At 47.3% G+C, this 19780-nt stretch overlaps 2 protein-coding genes and 1 long non-coding RNA gene across 3 annotated transcripts; 2 read left to right on the plus strand and 1 right to left on the minus strand.

Annotated features, from left to right (window-relative positions):
- Positions 1-121: 121 nt before the first annotated feature.
- Positions 122-12896, plus strand: tulp4b (TUB like protein 4b). Its single transcript, XM_069711607.1, has 16 exons — positions 122-213; positions 726-938; positions 2368-2637; positions 4319-4447; positions 4536-4697; positions 4794-4974; positions 5051-5158; positions 5240-5406; positions 5669-5893; positions 6084-6318; positions 6592-6715; positions 6814-6958; positions 7079-7172; positions 7349-7492; positions 7590-11110; positions 11245-12896. The coding sequence occupies exons 2-16, from the start codon at positions 921-923 to the stop codon at positions 11359-11361; spliced, it is 5640 nt and encodes a 1879-aa protein (XP_069567708.1). The 5' UTR covers positions 122-213; positions 726-920; the 3' UTR covers positions 11362-12896.
- Positions 12897-14413: 1517 nt separating this feature from the next.
- Positions 14414-19732, plus strand: slc18b1 (solute carrier family 18 member B1). The gene is made up of 14 exons (XM_069711626.1): positions 14414-14530; positions 14608-14750; positions 15535-15630; positions 15705-15778; positions 16603-16750; positions 16927-17083; positions 17393-17529; positions 17616-17717; positions 17795-17886; positions 18541-18636; positions 18731-18805; positions 18896-18989; positions 19065-19117; positions 19205-19732. The coding sequence occupies exons 1-14, from the start codon at positions 14515-14517 to the stop codon at positions 19257-19259; spliced, it is 1338 nt and encodes a 445-aa protein (XP_069567727.1). The 5' UTR covers positions 14414-14514; the 3' UTR covers positions 19260-19732.
- LOC138628543 (uncharacterized) lies at positions 17011-17870 on the minus strand. The gene is made up of 3 exons (XR_011311471.1): positions 17792-17870; positions 17359-17715; positions 17011-17087 (listed from the first exon to the last, which is right to left on the minus strand). It is a non-coding gene; the product is annotated as an uncharacterized lncRNA (long non-coding RNA).
- Positions 19733-19780: the final 48 nt, after the last annotated feature.

A 19780-nucleotide genomic window follows, 5' to 3' on the forward strand; every position in this document is an offset into this window, starting at 1 on the left:
AAGCGCCTGGCAACACTAGCGCACTGAGCGTCCGCCTGCCTCCGGATGAGCGGCTCCGGTTTGTTGCCGCGGGGTCAGGTACGTGCAGCGTGCAGCCCCGCTGACGGCAGATAACCGCCGGTAGAAACACCTGGCTTTATTTCCCGCCGCGGATTCTTCGGCTCGTTCAGACTGCGGCGGATTGAAGGCGCCGGTGAGTGAGGATCGTTTGATGTACACCTTCATGGAGGGAGGATGAGGAGGGCTTTGAGTCGAGAGACACACACACACACACACACACACACACACACACACACACACACACACACACACACACACACACACACACACACACACACACACACACACACACAGGGTCGAATTGATTGATTGATTTTTTTTTAATTATTTTTTTTTTTATGCTGGTCAACTGATTGGAGCATGTTTCAGGTAGAATGGTTTTATGTGCCAGTTGACATGTTGTCTGGCTGCTGGTGCTAATGCTGCTGTTGGTGCTGGTGAAGAGCGGGCAGCAGCATCAGCACCATGGAGACTGCCTGCTCCCCACTCTGTGATGCAGAGCTGCTGTTGCATAGAGACAGAGAAACAGTGAATTTCAAGGTTGATGCTGTGAATGGCAGCACTGCTATTTAAAGCCTCTCTCTGCACTCAGATACCTGACTGGTTGTTTGTCTCCTCTGAAACAGGACCGCACAGCTCGCCGCTCGCAGGAGGAGGAGGAGGAGGAGGAGGACGACGACATGGGAAGGGCCTCGGAGCACAGCTGCTGGATGTGAATGAGCCTCCGTCTGTCTGTATGATGCATTTTAGCTCCCCGTAGACTGAAGCGAAGCGCCACCGCCAGCAAAGCAGCCATCAGCCCCCAGTGCTTCATCTGCATGGAAATATGGACACCTTCAGCACAGGGAATGTGACTCAACATGTCCAGGAACTATGAGGTATGTCAGACAAACATTATCGTGCAATAATCTGTGTGGTTCAGACATTTTATAAATGTCTTTATATTTAATTAGCTGGGGGGCCTGACGGTATGAAGCACTGCAGCAGAGCTTAAATCTGGATCTTAGAGGAGATCTCAGAACATTCACAGATCTGAACTGAGTCAGATTTTACCTAAAAGACATCCTGGAGCTTCAGTGGAAACAAGAATCCAGCAGGAGGAGGTGATTTAAAGCTGCTCTGAAGTGTCATTGTGGGGGATTTAAAATGCGTCTGTCTGCTCCTGTTCTGATGTTTAAAACGAACATATGAAGAGTTGTTTGATCAGAACAAATAAAAGGACAGGCCGCGGTGATGATGTCATCGTCCTGGAGCCGCTCCACGGACAGTGAACAACAGAGCGTTGTGTTTTTACTGCTGTCAGTGATTCACTCGTACTTGTGAAAAAGTCTGTTCACTTGAGGACGGAGAACCTGTCAAGCTGCTGATTGGACGCCTGCGGCTCAGGTGACACCCACTGACGCCCACCTGTGCTGCAGGTACACTCTGTGACCTACAAGCTGGGGTTTTATTTTTATGAGGGAACGATTCGGCTTCAGGCAGCAGAGTTTTAAACCTGAAGTAACCCTCTGTTCATCCTTTGAAAAACCATCTCTAGTCCAACAGAGGAGTCTAAATATGGGGTCAAGTTTGGCCCTTTATCTGGTTTTTATTCTCCTTATTTCAAAGTGCTGTAAAATCCCCGATGTCATGACTACAAACTGTAAATTTAGTGCAGCTAAACAGTCTAAAGTGAGTTTTACTGCAATTTAAAACAGCTTTCCACCATCTTGAGTCTGATAATAAAATTACGCAGATTAAAGAGTAAAGTTTTAATTATTTTGATGTTTTATTTTAGATTTAGAAAGTTCACTTTCTGTAAAATATATCAAATTTTAATTAAATGTAATTTTACATGACATAAACGTTTATTTTCCATCCAGATTCTTATAGGAAATAATTTGGTGTCGCAGCTGTTCTGAACCTTTAGACTGAATCACAATCTCACAATAGGAAATATTAAAATTACCTTCTTTCTCAGAACTTTACAGACTTCTTGTAAATATTAGCTGAAACATTGAAAATGATCATTAAAAGTCATTCTGAGTTGTTTTTTTTAACCTGATCTTGAGCTCAGAAAGAAGGAAACTGGACTTCCTGCTTTGGAAGTTTGATATAAATGTATATAACAGATGTTACATGAAGCTGCTGCTGAGATCTGTCGAACTAGTTCATGTTGTGCTCCACTGTACTTCCTCATGTTACTCACACACATCCAGACTCCTCCGTGACTCACACAGCAGCTCACTCCAGTGAAAATAAACGTGCTGCGGCGCTATCAGTGCTCTCAGCCGCCTCCACTTGCCTCTGCTCTGCTCTGCTCCCCAGCCTGGTCACTCAGTAGGGATGTTGGCTGCCGTGGAACATGGTCCCATCCTCTGCAGCGACTCCAACATCCTCTGCCTCTCGTGGAAGGGCCGCGTCCCCAAGAGCGAGAAGGACAAGCCGGTGTGCCGCCGCCGGTACTACGAGGAGGGCTGGCTCGCCACGGGGAACGGGAGGGGAGTCGTTGGGGTGACGTTCACGTCGAGTCACTGCAGACGGGACAGGAGCACGCCTCAGAGGATCAACTTTAACCTGCGAGGACACAACAGCGAGGTGTGGCCTCCAGCTCAGCATCATCACCATCTCTCTGTAGCATGTGACTAAGACGAGAGTTAAATACATACAGAACCAGAAGCTCCAACACCTCCATCATCTGCAAACACAGCCTTTAAATGTCAGAATATACTTCCAAAACTATCAGAGTGACGTCAGATTATTGTGCCCAGCTGACGCCTCATTTATCAGCTGCTGCGGTTCTGGTTCTCCTCTGTGGACCCACTGACTGCTCAGCACGCTGCCTATCAGTGTGGAGTCGTCTATTTCCAGACCTGCCTGTGTTTCGTCATTCTTTAACTTTACTGCCCTCTGCTGGAGGTTTTAATTCACTGCGATTCAGTTATATTTCTAACACATTTCAGTGATTTTTACGTAGAAAGCAGCTAAAAATCTAACAGAGATCAACCGAATAATCCAACAACTTAAACCTAAACGACAGCAGGGTGGGAAACGTCTTTCTCGACCTCTGACCCCCGGGCTCCTGTTCACTGTATAGACTGTAGGTGAATGTAGCTTCCTGGGCTGAAAAACGAGCGTTACAGAAGTGTCTTAAACTGCAATACCACCAAGCTCCACTTGAGGTTGGCATTTCCCACCAGTTATCTCGGTGTTGTTAGCTAAAGTCGCTCCATCTTATTAATCTTATTAGTAGAAAATATGACTCTAAAAGGTGGTTAAAGGCGGTGCTAGGTGAGATAAAAAATTTAAAAAAATGTTACAAGTCCAAACAACAGCTATTTGCTGTGGGTGAGCTAAAGCTAAATCCCCGAACAGCAATAGGAAGTGACACAGTGGGCTCACAGTGAGGTCAGATCTCACACTGTGAAGCCTTGAAATGCTTCTGAATATAACATGGTTATGGTTCAGCTTTCACCGAGTTTCATGAAAATCAGGACCCCATTTTTTCCCAAATTCTGATCGCAAACAAACAAACAAACCAAACAACAAACAAACAAACTCCTCTGTCTCCTCCCAGGTGTAAAACACAGCCTATTAAAGACTTACGTACAAATAAACGTCCGTTTCCTTCAGGCGCTTTCTGTACGAGCTCCCTCAGCGCTAATTGAATCACTATTTTGTTGTGTTTACTTCCGCTATTGGTGCGACATTCCCGCGCGGGCCGAATTAATTCAAACCGGTGGTGCCTTACATGCGCAACACGGACTTAACTTCCGGTTTGGCGCCATGTTAATTCAAACGGTAATAAAATAAACCTCATCAGGTCTTTTGGATCAAAGCGTGACATTGAAACGAATCATTCTGCTGAATTATTGCGGTAGTTAGCATTTAAATAATAAACAAAGTAAATAAATTAAAATACAATACCGTCAATAATTACATACTGATTTAAAAATAGAAATATAGTGGAAAATATGTGAAAATCTATCACAGAGCTCATCTGGACACATACAGATATTAGCTGTGTTGTTTTATTTACTTATTATTCATCTCATCAAATGCATTAATTTACAGATTTAACAGTTGCTGTTATTCCTGCAGTTAAACTGGTTCATGTTTATTCTCTCTGTGCCGACCGTCCTTCTAGCTGCTTTTTTTAAATCACACTCTGCCTGAGAGGCTTTTTGAGCTCGCACTGGATATGAATCATGAATGTTCCAGTGCGCAGACAGCCACCTGTGCTGGTGAAAAATAGTGACGGCGCTCTGGGCCTCCGCAGGTCGTCCTGGTGCGCTGGAATGAGCCGTTTCAGAAGCTGGCCACCTGCGACATGGAGGGAGGCATATTCGTGTGGATCCAGTATGAAGGAAGGTGGTCGGTGGAGTTAGTGAACGACAGAGGAGCCCAGGTAGACAAATACTAACTAACTTTAATGCAGGATACCCCAGAAAAACTGTATTCGTACACACGTACCTTGCACTATGTCTCTCTTGCAGGTGAGCGACTTCACCTGGTCACATGACGGCACTCAGGCCCTCATAGCGTACAGGGACGGCTTCGTGTTGGTCGGCTCGGTCAGTGGTCAGAGACACTGGTCCTCTGAGATCAACCTGGAGAGTCAGATCACCTGCGGTATCTGGACACCCGATGATCAGCAGGTACTCCACGTCCATCTGAACCCAGATTATCTAACCTTGTTCAGAGCATCTTCATCCTGTCAGCTGTGAACGTTTCATGTGCGACGCCCCCCTCAGGTCCTGTTTGGTACAGCCGACGGTCAGGTGATCGTGATGGACTGCCACGGACGGATGCTCGCTCACGTCCTGCTGCACGAGTCCGACGGGATTGTGAGCATGTCCTGGAACTGCCCCGAATTCCTGGTGGAGGACAGCACGGAGAGCGACACTGACTCTGACGACAACATCCTGCCGTTAGGTACGAACACACCTGCCCTCTGCTCATACACCTGGAAGGAAAAACTCATGCATGAACTTCTGTTTCTTCTTCCCAGTGCGGCGAGTTAAGGCTCTGTTGACAGTCACCTTCTTATCAGGAGACATCAGTCTGATGAACAACTATGACGACCTCTCTCCGGCTGTCATCCGCTCAGGCCTGAAAGGTTTGGACACCGTATGTCTTCACCCACCTGCTGATTGGTGCCGTTAACCGTAGAAAACGTGTTCTTTTCTTGACTGCGCAGACGTTGAGGCCCAGTGGTGCTCGCAGGGAGACCTCCTAGCTGTGGCCGGCATGGAGAGACACGGACTTCCTGCGGAGTCTGCCTGCGCGTCCATCATGAGGAACGCCTTGGTTAAGTTCTATAACGTCCAGGGAGAACACATCTACACTTTGGAGACACCGGCACAGGTCGGTAAATCCTTCTGATGAAGATATCTGTTGAGGCTTCGAGCTGATTTTCATCAAACTAAATGGTCTTTCTTGGGAAACCCAGCATTTCATTTTTGGGCAACAGCCTACATTTCTATGGTCTACATATTCTTTTCAAAACAAAAGCTTCAGAATGAAGTACTTGAATAAAAAGCTGACAGATTCAGAGAAATATTTATAGAAATGGGTGCAGACCAGTACTGAGGACTAAAGGAACTGTTCTTGGATGTCTGTTTTTCAGAGGCCCATCACCACCATCTGTTGGGGGCACAGAGACTCCCGCTTGTTCCTTGCGTGTGGACCGGCGCTCTACGTGGTGCGAGTGGAGCACCGAGTGGCAAGCCTCCAACTGCTGTGCCAGCAGGGCATCGCCAGCGCCCTGCGGGAGGAGAAAGACGTGGGAAAACTGAACATGCCCTCGCTGCTCTGCTCTTACGTCACCACCGCTTTCATTCCCACCATCAAGGTATTAAAGTTTGATGAGCGCAGCCCGCTCAGGTCTGGTTTGGTGCAGCAGATGGTCAGGTGATAAGGTGGACCGCTTTCGTTCCCTCCGTCACGCTGTGTCAATCCCTGCAGAGACAGGCGGACTGTTTCTGACAATCAAAACTGCTGACGTGTTTTCACTCGATTCTCGTTTCCTGCCTTTGTTCTAGCCCCCAATCCCTGACCCCAACAACATCCGGGACTTCGTCAGCTACCCGACAGCTGGGAACGAAAGGCTGCACTGCACCATGAAGCGGGCGGAGGACAGTCCCGAGGCAGGCGGACCCTGCTACACTCTGTACCTGGAGTATTTAGGAGGGCTAGTGCCCATCCTCAAAGGAAGGCGCATCAGTAAACTTCGGCCCGAGTTCGTCATCATGGATCCGAAAACTGACGGCAAGGCAGGTGGGTTTGAACCTTCGACCAAAGGTGTTCAGAGGATTTCTTCAGTAGTTTCAGCAGAAACTGTTCACAGTGAGGCCTGTGAGTGACATCATCAGCGGGGCGGGACAATAGACCTGCCCGGGGTCGTCCTGTTTTACGTGTATATCCGTGCTACCATCGTTCACCTCTAAGGTAGCCTCTGCCACGAGCTGCACTGCGGTCGCATCTAGCCTGATTCCCAAACTTCCTTAAAGTGTCTGTTACACAGTGTGCCTTCTGGTTTTGTTCTTTCAGAGGAGGTGTGCGTGAACCCCATGATCTCGTACACTGACAGCTGTAACTGCTCCGACTCCAGCGACATCGAGCTGAGCGATGAGTGGGTCGGGAAGAAGTCACCAAAGTTGACCCGAGGGAACAGGTCATCTAAACGCCACAAATGTTATAAATCCACTTTTCTACAAGATGTGTTTGTTCCACCAGTTGAGTTCATGACTGGCTGTAAAATTTGTTTCAAAGGTTGAACATGGAGTCGAGAAAATCCCCCAAGCTTTCACGTGCCAATCAGGAAGGCCAACGGTCACCACGGCTACCAACAAAGAAGCCTCCAGTTCGATCGCCGAGTCTGACACGTCGAGAGTTTTCTATGGATGGGATCTCAGAGGTAGCGATGAGCTAGTGATACTTCCTGTACTGGATTTTTCACAATAAAATGACATCGTGTGTTTTCCTTGATACCTGATGATTTTTTTTTAATGCGCTTCTTCCATTTCTGGTTTCACAGCACAATTACCTGGCACAGGTCACATCGAACATTTGGGGGACAAAGTTCAAAATTGTTGGACTTGCTTCTTTCCTGCCCACCAACCTTGGTGCAGGTAACTCTCCCAAAAAACACTCAGACATGTTACTATCGCCATGACAGAGGCAGGAGAGAAAAAACTGGAGGTCCAGGAAGTAGAACAAAACACAAAAGTCCAGGCAGGAGACTGAGGACATGGAGAAGCAGAGAGACCAGAACCATGACAACTACATGTGTTTTCTTCTCTTCCAGTCATCTATAAGACCAGTTTGCTTCATTTGCAACCGAGACAGATGACAATCTACCTTCCAGAGGTGCGAAAGATTTCCCATGACTTCATGAGCCTGCCCGTGTTCAACCCCAATGTGTTCAGTGAGGATGAGGACGACTTACCAGGTAGGAAGGGAAGCATAGTAGTTGAAACATTTTAAGAATTGGGTGTTTGTGTCCATACAGAAGTGACTTCTTCTCGGTGTTTTTTTTTTTTTTATAGTGATGGGGCCGTCCGGAGTGGCAGGAGACAATCCTCCTTGTACAGTCAACATTCCCATCGCTCCCATCCACAGCCCGGCTCAGGCCATGTCCCCGACTCAGAGTATCGGCCTGGTCCAGTCTCTTCTGGCCAATCAGAATATTCAACTCGACGTCCTGACCAATCCGACAGCCACTGCCACAGCAGCAGCAGCATCGGCCCCCGTCACCGATCACGGCCAAGATGCGGTGGCAACGCCGTACCCGGTGCCAACGAGATACTCAAACCCCGGTCAGGTCATCTTCAACGGGTTGGAAATGGGTCCTCTTCTCCCTGGTACTCTCCCTCCTCCCCCTCACCATCTCCCACCGCAGCCTCACCCGCAGCGGTCTCATTCACAGCAGCCTCGCCAGCCGCCAACTAAACAGTCACAACAAATGCAGACACAGCAGCAGCAGAAACTGCATCATCATCAACAACAGCAGCAGCAGCTGCACCATCATCAGGCCCAATCACAGCAGCAGCAACAGCAGCTGCACCATCATCAGGCCCAATCACAGCAGCAGCAGCAACAACTGCACCATCATCAGGCCCAACCACAGCAGCAGCAGCAGCAGCAGCAGCAGCAACAGCTGCAGCAGCAGCAACAGCTGCAGCAGCAGCAACAGCTGCAGCATCATCAGGCCCAAACACAGCAGCTCCAGCAGCTGCAGCATCATCAAGCCCAAACACAGCAGCTGCAGCAGCAGCAGCAGCAGCTGCAGCAACATCAGGCCCAAACACAGCAGCTGCAGCAGCAGCTGCAGCAGCTGCACCACCAGCAGACGCTGCATCAGCAGCAGCAACACCAGGTTCAGCAACACCAACAAATTCAACCAACTCAACAAGTGACCAACCAACATTTTCAGCACCAACACCAAATCCAGCAGCAGCAGCAACAGATGCAGATGCAGCATGAACAGATGCAGCAGCAGCAGCAGCAAATGCAGCAGCAGCAGCAGCAAATCCGGCAACAGATCCAGGAGATGAGGCAGCAGCAGCAGCAGCTCCAGCAGCAGCACCAACAGATCCAGCAGCAGCATCAGCAGATGCAGCGGCAGCACCAACAGATGCAGCAACAGCTGAAAATGCAGATGACACTGCCGCCTCCTCCAACCGGATACCCGACCATTTCCCTGCAGCAGATTCATATCCTGCCTCAGATGCTGCCTCCCACCACTGACAACAGGGGGGAGCACGGACACACTCTGAAGCCGAGCCTGCCGCGGATTTTACCTCCCTCCTTCAGTGACACCGACGGGTCTATGGAGATACAGATGAGGAAGGTGAATCCTCCTCCTCCGTACCCGGGGACTGTGGTGTCTGCAGCAGCAGCTACAGCCGCCGCCGCTCCTCAAACTCTCGTCACAAACTGCGACAGCCCAAGTGTCCTGGCGCCTGACCCCTGCCTGAAGAAGGATGAATTCCTGCTCCATCCTGTCACTTTACAGTACCCAACACCTCTGGGGTACGAAAGGATCACGACCTTTGACAGCAGTGGCAATGTGGAGGAGGTGTGTCGGCCGCGCAGGCGCCTCATTCGCAACCAGAACACATACGCTGTCCACGGCATCGGAGGCTCAGCCACGCTCAAAGTCACCTCCTCAGAGAATAAGAAAATTCAACTTCCATACAGCTCAGCAACATTAAGTCGTCTGTCTGTCCCTCGATATTCCATACCAAGTGGAGACCCTCCTCCTTACCCCGATCCAGCCAATCAAGTCACTGCTACACTTCCCCCTCCTCAGAGGATCGACAGCAGTCTTATTCACGCCACTCTACGACGCGATCGCAGGGAAGTGGGCCTCAAAGTACCCCAGATGATGGAGAGCTCCAGAACCCTTCCCACCAAGGCCAAAATGAACAGTGCACTTGCACTTTCCTACCAGCAGAGGGTGCCCACTGCCTTGTACACTTGCACACAGTGCAGCAGTAACAGCAGCAGCACCAGCGTCAGCGTCAGTGGAGGTGGCACAATGAGCAGCGGGATTGCAGGTGGCACCGTGGTGAGGCAGGACTTCCCTCCTGGGAAAGGTGCACATCACAGCACCATTATAGTGCACTCCAAGAGTACCTCGCCTCTGGCCTCCCAGTCCTCCTACAGCCTGCTGGGAGCTGTCGATAACAGCCGCGACAGAACCGTGTACGTCAACTCGGCCTTCACCGAGGACGAGACGTTGAATCAGCAGTGTCACCTGGAGAAGTCAGTGCGTCAGCTGACTCTCGGTGATGTCAGTCTGACAGTAAAACGCCCTCCGCCTTACCAGTGGGACACCTCCACCACCGAGGAGTTCTGGCTCACCCCAGAACAAACAATGTTGGCTCCTCCACCCGGACCTCACAAACCACCTCCTCTCATTATTAGTCAGGCGCAGCACCTGGACGTGACCCGGCTTCCTTTTGTCCTCACGACTAAACCTCCCTCCAGTCCGAGCACGAGCACGTTGACATTCCCATCGGGTTACCAGATATCCCTGTCGCCGTTTCCTCCGGGTGTGAGTCACAGCAGACCCCCACTTCAGACCTTACAGAACCCTCCACCAAACGAGGTGGTCACTTCGGTTCCTTTTGCCCAACAGGACCCCAACTTGGTGCTGCCACCAGGCTACCCTCCAAACCTGGCCAACCTGGCCTGCTGCCCGCTGCCTCCGCTGTACCCGGGAGCGAGCTCCTGTGCCGGGCTCCAGCTGCACCCCGTCAGCTTGCACCCCTGGAACCCTTACCCTTGCCCACCACCCATGCAGGACCCTCCGGCACCCCCTCTCCCCACCAAAACTCATCAGATCCTGGAGAAGCCGATCCTCTCCCCACCTCCTCCAACTGCACCACCTCCACCGCCTCCCCTCCCACCTCCTCCGCCACCTACTGAGTTGCCACCATCTAAAAGTGCCACAGAAGATCTAGCAGAGTCTGCCAACAACTTCCCGGAGCCATCATCCCTGAACGAAAGCCCGGTGCCGCAGGAGTCCGAGCGCTTCAACAAGAAGAGCCGCAAGAGGCTGGACAGCCGGGCGGAGGAGGTCAACATGCCTACCGTCTCCGAGGGCAAGTCTAGGAAGGAGGGCCGCGCGCTCTCTGACTTCAACACGCTCATCTCCAGCCCCAGGCTCGGCAGCCGAGAGAAGAAGAAGCCCAAAGGCCAGAGAGAGCAGGTCAACAAAACAAAGAAAATGAGCAGGACCACGAACGAGTTCCAGGACAGCTCGGAGAGCGAACCAGAGCTGTTCATCAGCGGCGACGAGCTCATGAACCAGAACCAGAGCAGCAAGAAGAGCTGGAAGAACAAGCGGAGCCTGCGCATGGCGAGCGAGCTGGAGGAGATAAAGTGCCGCAAAGCCAACGAGAGAGAGGACCGCAGCTTGGGCAGCCAAGGGTTCGTCTATGTGATGGCCAACAAGCAGCCGCTGTGGAACGAAGCCACCCAGGTCTACCAGCTGGACTTTGGAGGGCGAGTCACCCAGGAGTCAGCCAAGAACTTCCAGATAGAGCTGGATGGTCGACAGGTAAACCACCAGCTCTCTGGTTCCAGGTCTTCAGGTGTTCTGCTGTTCGTTGGACTGTCAGGTACAAACTGACGACCTCATCCTCTTTGACACGTCTTTTTCTTCTTCTTCTTCTTCTTCTTCTGTGTTTTCAGGTGATGCAGTTTGGGCGAATCGATGGCAACGCCTACATCCTGGATTTCCAGTATCCTTTCTCGGCTGTGCAGGCGTTTGCCGTCGCCCTGGCCAACGTGACTCAGCGGCTGAAGTGAGACGGTCCTTCGATGTTGTTGTACATTAATTCACCACCAGTCTCGGACATGCAGATCATTTACAATCAGTGTGTTGAGGACAAAGTCACGTGTAGATGGAAGCTTTATCAGTCAGTCCATCATTTATAGTTCATGTATTTGAATGTAGTCAAGATGATTTATTATTATTATCATTATTGAGATATTATTTATGAGAATAAAAAAGATTTTAAAGCAGCCTGGAGAATTAGTGCCAAAGATATCTACCCCCTCTTTATTATAAATTGATTTAGATTTGTGGTGTTTATAAAATCTATAAACATGGCAAACACATGAAAGTACAGTGGCATTCAAAACTGATGATATATTTTCATGAAGCCATACCATACTGCACTATTTTAACTATTCATTATTACAGAATTATACAGTTTTATTACGAGTGTTAAACTCCTTGTTATTGTTATTTAACAACCTTTATTTGTGTCTTTAATATCTCATTTGTTCAGTGGTTACATTTTTAGTTCAGTCGTCTCACATTGTGTTCAAATTGCTGAACATGCAATAGAGGAATATATTGATTTCGGAGAGCTGAGTGCAGTTCACCACAGTTTGTATATTTTCTATCCATGTTACTTCTATGAAGTGGTGAAATGAACGTCGTGAATCATATTCAGTCGACCGCAAATCCTTCTGCAGAGCCGTTTAAAACCTGACACCCTGTTTTCGGTTTCCGTTTGGAAATTGAAACTGTCAAACAGTGTTCTTCGTCCCAGTTTCAGTTGGAAGCTCCTCTGCAGAGGCTGAAAGTGTCTGAGGGGAAATGTAGTTTTTATCTGAAGGGGAAGTCAGGGGGAGGAAATAAAGTCAGAATCATTTCACACAGTAAAGATCTTCACATCACTCACTCAGTTTTCTTCTCATCGTTTATTATGACGCTACTTGAAATCTGCATTTTGAATGTGAAGTACAGTAGTTTGCCTCTTTGGAAACCAGTGCTGCTTTCGATAGGTAGATAGATAGAGCTTGTGTGCAATAATGCTTCCTACTTAGAGCTGATGTTGTGCTTGCAAAAAGAAACCACGCTGCTGCAGTATTTAGTGAGTGACCTGACATCATGATATGCTTCGAGAAAAAAAAAAAGTGCTTATCTGTTGTTCATTTCAGTGATTCTGCACTTCACCTTTTGCTTTTCTTCATGGTGCCAAGAGTTCTTCGATGTTGAAAAAAAGACTGAGAGCAGGAAGTTATTAACCGTCAGTCGCAGTGAGATTCATGTAAATCTGGTGCTACTGTATAAAAGAAACAAATGTGATAATGTCCAGACATTTGTCATTTGTTTTTAGAAGATTATTTTAACCAGAAAGTATTCTAAAAGAAGCTGCGGGGGAGGTTTTCATTCAGTGTGTGTGTGCCATCTGTCGGCAATACTGCCGAACCAATAGTTTGCTGGCTGATTCTTTTTCTCTTATTTTGTGATGGAAACCACGTTGATATGACCGTAGATTTACAGAGACCTGTAGGGGGGCCGAAACGGAAATAAAATCTATTGTTCCAAACGGTTCTCTCGTTCTTTATCTTTTTTTAGTTCAGCTCTTTTATACACACCTCATCCTGCAGTGAGTTTTAGTGCAAAAAATGAATTTTTATCAATAAATTGGAAAAATGTGAGAGAATATGTCATTTTAATTATTATTTTCATTACTTCTGTACTCTGTATGTAATTTTGTGAAGACGGTCGTCTTTAACCAGTTATATCAGTGTCAAAAACATAAGACAATAGTAAGACACAAATAATGATAAAACAACAAATATTACTCATAATATGATTAAATATCATTAATTTAAATAAATAAAAACATCAGTTGGGCCGGTAGTCTTTGGATTCTTCAGATTCTTCAACAACTGGTATATATTTTTAGTAAATTCAAAACAAGTGAGACAAAAATACAATCAGTTCAATGCAAAGATTTACTGTAGATAAAAAAATAATCAACCTGAGGGTTGGTTTCCATGGAAATGATCTCTGCCTGAATCACTGAGGATTTCCGCTTTTTATAACTAAAAATAACCTCATCTTGTGTCGTGACTTGAGATCCACTAGATTTCTTATTTAATTAACTTCCACCATTGTTTACAGATTTTCAAGGTCACTGACTCTTTCTACCGGATGCCATTATTTTCTGGAAGAGCACTTTAAATCACTTTCAGTTTCATTACAGACATTTCATTTTTTGAAAACTGTGGATCAGCAAGATCAGAGTGATGCTTTCGTATTCAAATTTTTATCACAATTCTTTTATTTATTTTTGTTTTACTCTATATTTTATATCTATTCTTTTTTATTAATGTCTTTTCATGTGTTTAGTTTGTAACTGTTCTTATGCATTTGATCTTTTTTAATGTTTTTAAATTACATTTTAAAATGTTTTTATGTTCCTTTATATCTGTTTTTATGTGAAATGCGATTTTCTTGGTGTAAAGCACTTGGAGCTGCATTTCGTTTATTATTATTATTATTATTATTATTATTATTAATATTATCATCATCATTATTATTCAAATGATTACTGACGTAGGATTATGTGCACCACAGTTCAGTGACATCAGAGTCACTGACTGCTGCAGTTTTCGGATCTTCCTGTGGCCTGATGAAAAGGAAAATGAGACTTATTGTATTTTAAAAGTGAAAGCCTGAGGTTGTTTACTTTGACCTGAGAGCTGTGGTGCTGAGGGCTGAAGTTTTAAATTTGATCATGAGCAGCTTTTTGTTTTCGAGTTAAAGTGAGGGATGCTCCATATAAACTATCGTTTAATATTATTTAAAAGCAAACAGTGTTGGCAATTTTAGTATTTAGCCAAACTAAATATTTTAAATAAATATATCTCAGTCGTAGAGTTGTGATTAAACTTCACCGGAAGTGGAGCTTTATTTTGGAGGCGGGGATCAGTTCCTGTGCTTAGACCATAAACAGCGCTGAAGAAACACTCACGCGGCGCTGCGCTGCGCTGCTCGAGGCTGAAGTTTGCTGCCGCTGCACAGAAGCTGTCAAGACACTCCGTCCGTCCGTCCGTCCGTGTGTCCGCGGTCCGTGTCTCCCCGCTCCGTGTGTCGGTATGTCTGCAGCTCTCATCTGAACACCGGAAACAAAAACAAAAAAACCTCCACATTAAGACATGGAGCCGCAGACAGGTGGGTGACTTTTGGGACATTACTATCAGACGATCAGAAGTTGTTTATGATCTTTACCTCTGTGTTCGTGTTCCCAGATGAACCCGCCGATCTTCCTCCTCCTCCTCCTCCTCCTCAGAGGATGACCAGGAAACAAGTGCTCACCCTCATCTCCATGGCATCTGTCAACTTCAGCTCCATGATCTGCTACTCAATACTGGGGCCCTTCTTCCCCTCCGAGGTAAGATGTAGGGGCCACAGAACAGAACAGGCTGCAGGAGTTTTATTAAAGACAACAGAAATAAAACTCGGAATTCAGGAGAAATAAAACACGTCATTTAGTTTATTTCTTTGGTTCTTTGCTGCCACTTCAGTCATGACATTTTCCACTTTATTGACTGTTCTGCTTTGAAAATGTTTTCTGCTTCCTTCATGCTGATAAACTAAATATCTTTTGGTTGTGACTTTTCAAGCAGCTCCTCAGGCATTTTGTTAGGAGTCCAAACAGTCCATCAATTAAATAAGAAATAGATAAACAGATGAATCTATAATGATATGAATCGTTTATTTGTTTTATGGAGAGCAGAAGTTCCTATAAAAGTTCTAATAATTATAAAGTAATAATGGAGTTGTTTTTATTTAACTGCTTCCTGTCATCATGTTTTTAACGTGACCTCATACATTCCTGCATGTCGGTCTTTGATGGTGATTTATTGATCGCCTGCGGGTGCAGCAGCTGATCGGAGGGTGAAGAGGCCCTGATGTTTGATGGAGGCTGTGATCAATAATTAACCAGGGGTAGGGGGGCGGCGGGGGTGATCGGACCCCCGTCAGCAGCAGTGGACAGGGTGAATCATGTGCTCACAGCAGACAGCCTCCCTGAGGGCAGAGTGACCGGACAGGAAGTCCAGCTACGGCCTGACGATGTCAGGGCCCCTCAGAATAGATCAGCGTTCTTCATTGTCAGAGGCTTCAGTTCACTGATTCACCGAACCGTGATCATGTCCATGAACGTCCCTCCACAGGCGGTGAAGAAAGGAGCCAGTCAGACGGTGGTTGGCCTCATCTTCGGCTGCTACGCCGTCTGCAACCTGATTGGTTCGTTGATCCTGGGCCGATACGTAAGTAGACGTCGGTATTTTCATGTGTGGTGGGATTACTCCGCTACAGAACCTCTCCCTCCTGTTCGGATCAGATCGTCCAGATCGGAGCGAAGTTCATGCTGGTGATGGGGCTGTTTGTGTCGTCGGTGTGTACGGTCCTGTTCGGGTGAGTTTCTGATCTGTCAGTGAAGATGGAACACGTCAGACTGTTCATACGACTGCAGTACAGTTTCCTCTTTCTGAAAGGGACACACTGATGCTGCTGCATTACAGGTGCAAGAAGTTTCAGATGATCTATATTCATGTTGTCTGGGTCACACCTGTTTGTCTGAACAGCATTGAAGTCCCTCATAGAAAAACCTGGAAATATTTTGTCCTCTTATTAAGATGATGAAGATTTTCTCCATGACTAAAATATGATTTGTGGCGCTGTCGAACTTCATGAACATTCAAAAACCAATAAAAACCCTTAGACAAATTGTTACCAGAAGTGACCATATTTGGACGAGCTGGGTGAGGAGCCAGCGGTGGATCTGACCGATCTGATTGGAAAACCTGACGATACCACGTCCCGCCCACCGATCTTTTTAAAGCTTATTTTATAATTAATGAGGGATTATTTTCAGATGGACCTCCAGAAAACTAATAAGAAGGAGTGACTTCAGCTAACAACACCGAGATAACTGGTGGAGACATTTTATTCACTTTGTATTTGATGAGAGAAGTTGAATGGGACTCTATGGAGCCGGAGGCTTTTTGGAGCCGACCTCTAGTGGCACTCGGTGGTATTGTAGCTTTAAGGCACTTCTGCATCGGCCTCATTTTTCATACCTGGAAGCTACGAACACTTTTTTATACAATCTGTGAACTGAAACAGAATTATAGTCTGTATTTGAATAAGTCTTCCTCTGAGGTTGCAGCTCCTCTCCTTCAGTCTTTCCTGTCTAACCTGCCGTCAGCTGATTGTTCCCCTCCCTGTGTCCCGGTCAGGTTACTGGACCGGGCCCCTGCGGGCGCCACCTTCATCACTCTGTGCTTTGTGGTGCGCTCCATCGATGCCGTGGGCTTCGCCGGTGCAATGACCTCCTCTTTTGCCATGACAGCGAAAATCTTCCCGGACAATGTGGCGACTGTTTTGGTGAGCAGCTCGTCTGAGTGGTGCGTTGTTAAGATATTAGAGTCACGGGAAGACAAAGGAGGCCTCACAGTCTGACATTTTATGTATTTGTCAAGAGAAAATAATTCACACGGGCTGCAGGAAGCATGTTCATAAGCGTGTTGGTCCATGTTTTAACGCTCCTCTGCGTGTTTCAGGGGAGTCTGGAGATCTTCACGGGGCTTGGGCTCATCCTCGGCCCCCCGGTGGGCGGCTGGTTCTATCAGTCGTTTGGATACGAGGTCCCCTTCATGCTTCTGGGGTGTTTACTGCTGGTCATGGTTCCTTTCAACATCTACATCCTGCCGACCGTCGGTAACTGTCGACACAGGCCGTTTGTTTATAGTCAGTTGAGCCCAAAATTTATCGAACTTCTGACATTAAGAAGTGCAAAATATCTGATTCATCGACTGATAATCGCTCGTAATAAAGATATTTTACATTTAAGGGTTTACAGACATCAGTGCACCTTTTTTTCTGCCCAAAGTTTGTCAAACTTTAAAAACACGCACTCAGATATCAACACATCTGTGATCGTTCAGTGCAATTTAAAGCCCATAAAATCGGTCTGTGATTTTCCGGGTTCGTACCTGTGACCTGCATCCCGTTTTTCCCTCTGCTCAGAGGCCAACCCGTCTAAGGACTCCTTCTTCCGTCTTCTCACCCATGGGAAGATCGTCCTGATCTGCTACGTGATCTTCACGCTGAGCGCCGGGCTGGGCTTCCTGGACGCCAGTCTGTCCCTGTTCGCCATCGACAGGGTAAACTCACCTCTTTATCGTGAAGCTGATTCCCTTCAGAGAGGATTCTCCCGTGTGTGTGTGAATGAAGTGTTTCCCTGCCTCAGTTCGGTCTGTCCGCGGGATACGTGGGCCTCATCATGCTGGGGCTGTCGCTGCCGTACTGCCTGGGCTCCCCGGTGATGGGCTACTTCGCCGATAAATACCCTGTGAGTGTCAAAGGTCATCGAGCGTCACGTTTGAGCCGTACTTCCGCGATTTTAAACCGAGTGTCGTCACTCACCAGTCCGTCAGGTTCAGCTTCATGGTGGCGGGAGGCCTCATCACGGCGGTCGCCTTCTGTCTGCTCGGCCCCGCCCCCTTCCTTCACGTCCCGAGGTGAGTGTGTGCGGCAGCTTGGAGAGGAAAGAGGTGGAGTCACAGGTGTCAGAGGAGACACTGCTCTCACTGTGACATCATGGCTCTGGGAGGGCGTCGCCACTCAACTGCTGGGATCACAGTCTGGAAACCCCGCTCACATTACAGTTCGCCCAATCAGAGACCGGTGGGCGCGGCTAAGTATAGTTGAGTGTTTTAGCTGCAGCGGTGGTCGGATCTGATTGGCTAAAGCTGCTCCAGCAGTTTCTGATGAAACCGTTGTTTAAATTGATGAAAAAAAACACAATATAACTGAGCCTCCTCTTTGTGGTTGTTATGCTAAGCTAAGCTAACTGATGGCTCCTGCTTCCTTTGGATTTACCGGACAGATGTAAAAGTGGTAAAAGTTAATTTCTTAAAAATGCTGACCGTGGAACTATTAAAAATACCGCAGTTTGCAGCATTCATAATATAAAATGCATATTTTATCTTCCAACAGTAAACAATTAAATTCTCTTTTTCTGGACCAATAAGAACCGGAGGCACAAACAGGATAAATCTGTAACTTTTCTTATATATAATGGAGGTGTTACTCAGCAGGTCTCGTGTGTCTCCCTGCCGGTTACTAACATATTTCTCCTGACGATATCAACCCGCTCTCCTCTCCGTCTGCAGTCAGCTGTGGCTGCTCGTCCTCATGCTCGGCCTAATTGGGTTTTCTCTGGGCCTGACTGCCATCCCCACGTTCCCCGAGATCATCACATGTGCATAGTGAGTGGCTTCGCATGTCGCTCCACAGTCACAACCTCCTGTTGTTGTTTTTTTTAAATATGAACATGGAGTAACACGTGTCCTGTTGTTGCAGTGAACATGGCTTTGAGGAGGGCCTGAGCACCCTGGGGATGGTGTCAGGGCTGTTCAGTGCTGTCTGGTCCACCGGGTAAGTCCCAGGAGACGTCCGCTTCCCGTCCTCTAGTCTGTGATGTTTTGGAGTTTTAATGTTGACATGTTTTTTTTTTTTTTTTTGAAGGATGTTTTACGGTCCGATCGTGGGGGGGCTCATCACCCAGCATCTGAGCTTCGAGTGGGCGGCGGTGGTCCAGGGAGCGTTGGCGTTTCTCGGTGTAAGTATCAGCCGCCGCGGCGTTTCGTGTGTTTTCATCCAGTGTGTGTGATGCCGCGTCCTGTCCGTCCTTCAGGCCTTCCTCCTCGCCGTGTATTCTCTCTGCTGTCGACCACAGCGGCAGCCGAGGTAACCGGTGACTTCCCATCGACATGATAACACTTTTAAGAAGGACCAAAATAAGGTGCAACACTCACTCTGACGTTTGACTTTCAGGGCTGCAGACGACATTCGGCCGACCGATGAGAGGACTCCTCTCCTGGAGGAATGAAGGACACGTCGGAGGACACACAACCAACCCAAAAACTCTGAATGTCCCCTCAGCGGCTTCATTCTCATGAATGCTTTTAAACTCCACTTTCTTTCTGGTGTTTCAGGGATTCTGAGGATTTTTGTTGTTTAAAAATATTTTTATTTTGACCTGAAAATGATCCACGTGGGGATTTAAAAAGTCTTGCTTCAGCACACTAAATGTGCCTTTTGTTTGGCAGCTCGTCTGTATTACTGATCACAGGACTTGGATTTGACTGTGGACCTGCTGACCAAGTGAAGAATGTTGTTTTTCTGGAACATGTACAGATCTCATGTTAAATATGTGGATTTACATGTGCCGTGATTGTGTCAGCAGCACGATGTTTAAATTAAAATCAGATGATGTCGTGCCTTAAATAGCTCACTTTGGTACTTAGTCTGGTTTTATTGTTTCACGTGACAGAACAAATAAAGATTTGAAAACACTAAAAATGAATTAATGTCCTGTTTATATCAGAATTATGAACACAAAGGTATATT

The sequence above is a fragment of the Brachyistius frenatus genome, unplaced genomic scaffold (assembly GCF_029030835.1).
Source record: "Brachyistius frenatus isolate BFR_SWC_R1_liver_20210118 unplaced genomic scaffold, ASM2903083v1 Contig_102, whole genome shotgun sequence".
NCBI classification, from domain to species: Eukaryota; Metazoa; Chordata; class Actinopteri; family Embiotocidae; genus Brachyistius; species Brachyistius frenatus.

Bases quoted from the DNA above. Each gene is read 5' to 3' on its own strand.
- tulp4b (XM_069711607.1), top strand. The intron at 4,975-5,050 runs GTACGAACACAC...TCTTCTTCCCAG, and splicing joins CGACAACATCCTGCCGTTAG to TGCGGCGAGTTAAGGCTCTG. The intron at 6,716-6,813 runs GTCATCTAAACG...TTTGTTTCAAAG, and splicing joins AAGTTGACCCGAGGGAACAG to GTTGAACATGGAGTCGAGAA.
- slc18b1 (XM_069711626.1), top strand. The intron at 15,631-15,704 runs GTAAGTAGACGT...TGTTCGGATCAG, and splicing joins CGTTGATCCTGGGCCGATAC to ATCGTCCAGATCGGAGCGAA. The intron at 17,084-17,392 runs GTAACTGTCGAC...CCCTCTGCTCAG, and splicing joins CTACATCCTGCCGACCGTCG to AGGCCAACCCGTCTAAGGAC.